At 41.7% G+C, this 6,000-nt stretch overlaps 1 protein-coding gene across 1 annotated transcript in view; it reads right to left on the bottom strand.

Annotated features, from left to right (window-relative positions):
• Window positions 1–524: 524 nt before the first annotated feature.
• The window catches only part of kcnk3a (potassium channel, subfamily K, member 3a), a 32,295-nt gene continuing 26,819 nt past the window's right edge, over window positions 525–6,000 (bottom strand). Inside the window, exon 2 of the mRNA XM_053337007.1 lies at window positions 525–1,444. Coding sequence (XP_053192982.1) covers window positions 525–1,444 — 920 coding nt within the window. The remainder of the gene's footprint in view (window positions 1,445–6,000) is intronic.

Raw genomic sequence — 6,000 nt, 5'->3', positions numbered from 1 at the left:
TCAGTTGGGCGCTATTTACAGTTTATACACTCCACTCCTCTTAGAATCATTGCTCACAGTGTACTTTGTCCCTTTTCATATTAGAAGACATATTCTATCATATGAACAAAGAAGATACTGAATTCAACATCATTATCATAAAATGATAATATTCAAATTCAGGTGCAGGGAGAGCTGCTTTGATTTCCTTGTCTTCTCACAGCAACTGTTTAAGAGTCTGTGTAATTCATTCTTCTTAAACTACCATTAGCATTATTTGTCAATGACATCAGTAACGATGTTAGTCCTAAATGGTTTGTGCTTAGCGAATGGAAGTTAAATACATGGCTGCAGTCTGGCTTGCAGCTCCATTCTTTTCAGCTCCATAAAAAAGCAAACATCAGGAGTACGGCGTCTCTTTTGGACTGGAGTTGTGTTTCCCTGATGTCCACAGCTAATTTAGGAGCGCAGTAGGAGAGCTCCTCCTTTACCACAATGTGCACACAAGTGGGACATGACCTTAAAGTTTGAAGTCCTCCTGGTTTCTAGATGGAGCTTCGTCGTTTATTGAGTCTTCTGTAGTTGCTGATGCTGTGCAGACCAGTGGACACCGAGCTGATGCCTGAATGGCGCTGCAGGCTGCACACACAGCCATTGGAGTGGAGGGGGTTGGAGAAAGCCTCTCCCTGCTCCATGTAGGTGTCCGAAGTGGAAAGGTCTCGTGGGATGATCATGGGTATGGAGTACTGCAGCTTCTCTCTGCTCTTGTACCAAAGGCAGGAGCACATGGACTGAAAGTGGAGCACCTCAGCGTAAACATTACGTAGGCCCCGGCTCGCTGCTCCTCCTGTGCTACCACCAACCGCACTCCCTCCACCACACCCAGATGGCGTAGAGGACGAGGAGGCCGGGTCTACAGAGCAGTGGATGTGTCCACCCACCTGGCCATTATGTGCGAGTAGAGCCCTCTGCTCAGCATCCCTCTTCTCATCCTCAGCGTTCATGGTCATAAAGCGAAGGACCGCTAAATTGAGGAAGGCTCCAATTACAGCCAAGCCTGTCAGGATGTAGATGAAGCTGAAGGCCACGTACCGCGGGTTGTTCTGTAAAGCTTGATCATTCTGCAGTGCCACATAGTCCCCGAAGCCGATAGTGGTGAGTGTGATGAAGCAGTAGTAGTAGGCGTGAAAGAAGCTCCATTTCTCGAAATGAGAGAAGGCCAGTGCTCCCACACACAGAGTGCTCATGCAGGATATGAAGCCGATGATCACCATGTTGGCCATGGAGACCTCGGTGCGCCTCAACCCAAGGCACTTCTTCAGGCGGTGGAGCAGGAACCTGACAAAGGTGTTGATCCGCTCACCAACGCTCTGGAACATGACCAAGGTGAGAGGGATGCCCAGAAGGGCGTAGACCATGCAGAACACTTTCCCTCCATTTGTGCTGGGGGCTGCATGGCCATATCCTGAGGGGAAGAAGAAAGGCACACGGTTACTGGGGCAGAACTAATTAAATCTACGGTGCAGAGGACAGGGGTCTGAGGTAAGAAGACTGGAGGCTGGGAAGATAGTCAAACATGGAGCAGACAGATATAAATGATTTGTATTCTTTGAACAACTCTTCAGATAAATTCAAAGACTCTTCATTTCACAGCGACAGAATGCAATTGGAGATGAGAATGCACAGCAGTGTGGCAGGAATGGTCGAGTATTGATGTCGTGGATAGGAAAGACAGAGCTTGAATAATTCATTGACAATTGGTCTCTGTGGAGTGGCTTCAGCTAATGAGTACATTTGCACATAATTAGCGCTCTACATTTTTACAGATCAAATAAACAGGGCACCATAGAGTACGTTGCAAATATTGGTCCTTACTCTGCTATGTGGGCAAATCCCTCTTTGTCCTGCAGTACTTTGAATCTTCGGATTATAAGACTTCTCCAGCATAATGGAAAAACTCAATGTGGCTTGTGTGTGCTCCACTGAGTCATCTGAACATTGCCCAAAAAAAGAATAAAATTTCCCCACAAATACTCAGAGTTAATTAAGCAACTTTATGGCACAGAGCATGTCATGTCAAAGTTCGTAGGAGGAAATTTCCATTCATTTATTTCCTGTAAAACAGCCTGATAAACCACTTATTGTATAAACATATTGTCAGTGACATATGCATTTACTGAAATGGCCAATTGGAGAATACTCATGAGTGCTCACCACCCGCCAATTTCAGATATTGCATGACTCACACTGTCTGTGAGTGATCCTGTATGCACTCACTCTGCAGAGCTCATGAATTTCAGGATGGATTTGATCCTCCTTTCCGGCACATTTCATGCTAAGCGTCAATCTTTTGTCTAATAACATCATCTTCTCACTCCTCTTGTCCCACAGGATACGAGGCCCTCGCACGCAACATCATTACCACTTGAAATATATTCCCCACTTGTGGACCTGTTGTACGCAGGAGCTGAGAGATGATGTCCCTGATAAAAATGGGATCAGCGAATGGAAAAGGTTGACCAATAGTTTGAATGTAATTACTCTTGGGGTTGATTTAATTCTTTGGGCTCTGGTTTTATTGTCACACTGATCCGTGCGGTCGAGCCATCTGTCTGTCTGGTGCCAAATCTGTTTAAAGCTTTCCCAGTTGTGCCGCCAAAATGAGAGTCATTACAACTGATGTATCTCCCTGTGGAAGGAATAAACGGACCTGTTCACTAAGCACCGAGACATGTTGCTTCTTAGTTGCATTGCCCATCATTAGTCTCATCCAAACTAAGACTTTAATCCAATTTTGTGAAAACTGTTCTGATGTGTGGTCTATTTAGACTATTTTTACCAGAAAGACTTGTTCTCTGGACAATTTGTGATCTTAAACATGACCTTAATGTCTGTAGAAAATGTTCAGTTCTTATTACATAAACCAATCGTTACTTCTTTGGACCTTTACAAATGACTGACTACTGGTTTGCTTTTTCTCCAGTGGATTCAGCTTATCAAAAATGCATACTGCAAGTCTATATCGTCAGTCTGTTCCCCCACTTTCCAGCTCAGATCTGCATATATTAATGCATTCTACTGAACTATCATGAATATATATGAAAACTATAACTTTCATTTGAGAAGATAAAAATTTGAAAAGACCAGTGTGTGATATTTAGTAGCATCTTGCAGTGAGGTTGCTCTCTAGAGCCAGTATTTGGTTTGTGCATTTTGGGTTACTGTAGGAACATGGCAACCGCTCCCTATGAAGATATAAAGGGCTCATTCTAAGGTAACTAAAACACTATGATTCTTATTTCCATGGGATTCTACATTCATTAAAACATACTGGAATATTTCATTTCATTTCTACCAAGTCTGTTCTGCTAGATGCCACTAAATTCTGCAGCTTTAAGTGACTCTTTGCTACATCTGAAATCACCTTTATTACACTCTCCTCAAGGACTGCAACAGAAAATATATAATCCTAAATTGTATTTGAACCTTGCACAGGTATTTAATTCTGACTATACTTACTGGCTAAATGGAATAGAAATTCTGTTTAATATCAAATCATATTTTTTGTGTCATGACGTGTGTGGTTTTATGTAATTAGCCTTTCATCAGGGACCTTTGGATGTCTGTAAAGAGAACAGAAAATCCAAGGCACTTTGAGTCTTGAGTATAACCATAGAAAGCCTTTAATAATACATGGCCTAGATCTTTCCTTCATAATGTATTCAGAATCAGCCCATGGTTTGACCACAACTGCTTGAAGTACTGTATGTTTCCCATTAATACATGTCAAATAATAATCACAACTCACAACATATCCCCATTGTTTCTTCATTTTATGAGTATAAATGTAAACTAACCATCACACCTATTCATTAAATGTTTAGTTTAGATTTTGCTGGTAATGATAAATATGTTTAGCTAAACTGAGGATAAGTTATTTTTTTATGACGTGCACTCATTTAAATAGATTTCCTACATAAAAATCTGTTCTTTGATTTTGTGTGAAATCAAATCAAATGTATCCATGATCCTATCACCATACAACATGACTGAGAGTGAGCAGAAAAGGACAGCAAGTACAAAATAGCAAAAATGTCTCCTGGTGAGGTACAGCATGTTTAGGTCAGCAAACTAAAAGTTGATTAGTCAGTGAATCAGTTGACAGAAATGTATTAGCAACTGTTTAATGCCAACATGCAATCATCTATTCCTTCCTGCATCTTAGATATGATGATTTGCTGCTTTTCTTTCTCTTGTATGACAGCGTACTGAACATCTTTGGGTTTTTGACTTTTGATTGGACATATTTTACTATTTTCTTACTTTTTAAAGACAAAACAATGAGCAGAATAACCAGTTATAACTTCTTGTTTTAGTTTTGTGATGAAGTCATTTAGATGTTTATGCAACATACCAAATAGTACAGAAGAGTCACAGAGTCAGCAGAGATTTGGTAATGTCAATTATGTGGTGATATCTGTCCATTTTGCAAACAAGGTTCTTAGTGTACTGAACTGAGCAAGGATCTTATTTCTTATGAAGCATTATAGAAATATCATGTTATTGCTTCTTCAAAAGGGACTATGCCCACACCGGTGAATGAGATTTATTAACCATTCATTTCTTAGTGAGCAGGACAGTGTGTTCAGGTGAGCATGGAGGCTGAGCTGCAGGCCTGTCAGGAGCTGTCAGCAGCATATCGGGACGTGGGTACGACCGGAGTGACAGCAACGCTCGTCAGCAGCAGACGTAGGAGCTGGAGGTGACAAGGCCAGCAGTTCCGCCGCTGTGTGAGAGAGTGAAGAAGAGGCCCGCATGACAAGCTCTTCCTACCCGCTCCAGCCTCTCTCGCTCCCCCAACAGTGACAAAGTTCTCATGAGACAGGACGTCTCCATGGCTTGTCCTGGCACGCAGCGCAAAGCCACCCGGGCCACTCACTCAGTTTACATGGATTACAGTCTTTGCCACTGGCAGAGGAAAAGTGCAGCCTCGCCGCTCTGAAAGGTGAAAAAAACAATGGACCAAAGATATTTGATTGACATCTGAAGAACCCCAGATTCTTGTGTTAATGCAGGTCATGTGTGGCTGCATTAACACTGAGCACGCGAGGTTTCAAAATAGCAAAGTCATTATGAAGGAATGGCTACAACTATTTGGACATATTTGACGGATAGACGGGGAAAAACAGAGAGGAGACATCTGGGAAATTACAGGCTATCAGGAAACAGTAATTCCCTCTAAAATTAGCCCAGTTGCCCAATTTGTGGAAGGGTTGTTACAACATATAAAAAGGTATCAAAGACTTTGTCGCAACCTGAGGCTGATTGTCTCACAACCTAATTTCTGTAATTGTCATGTGAAAGAAAATATTAAAAGTGCATAACATTGAAGATGAGGCGATAAGAGCTTTTAAAAAGGCTTATTAGGCAAAACTAACAAGCAGGGGAGGATTATAAATGTAAGCAGAGCGCAGGTGCACCGCTCTCAAAACTCTTACTCCCTCCTCGCTGCTGCCTCTCATTACTGAGTCATAATTTACAGCCAATCATTTAAGCTAATGCCTCAAGCAACAGGCTAGTCCCAATTTAAATGCCTCAAAGCAAATAATATTACAGAGAGAAGAAATGTTCCCTCATCATATCTTTTTTATTCCTAAACACTGGATATTTCATTCAAATCACATTTCATTTCACTGTTTTTAATCCTCTGAAAGCAGGTTGCACAGCTTCATTCAGTTACCATGCCATATTAACCCTCATTCAGATTTTGTAAATGAAATGTGTGATATCTCTAAACGCTTTTCAGCTGTCGCTGTGCAAATAATGCCACACTGGCTCTGGTTGTCATTCCACTTTTTGATCTTGTTATGGCTAGTTTGTCTCCAAAGATGACAGCTCAGTTTCGTTGCCAGTGGTGTCCGCCTCTAAGACAAAACATAACCCACGTCACCCACTGCATCTAAAGTCTTCATTATACTGATTAATTAGGCCCAGGATAAAAACAGGCTTTGAAAATACATC

Source organism: Scomber japonicus, chromosome 17 (assembly GCF_027409825.1).
Source record: "Scomber japonicus isolate fScoJap1 chromosome 17, fScoJap1.pri, whole genome shotgun sequence".
Taxonomy (NCBI): domain Eukaryota; kingdom Metazoa; phylum Chordata; class Actinopteri; order Scombriformes; family Scombridae; genus Scomber; species Scomber japonicus.
Note: the sequence above shows the minus strand (reverse complement) of the source record. Positions and strands in the feature narration are given on the sequence as shown.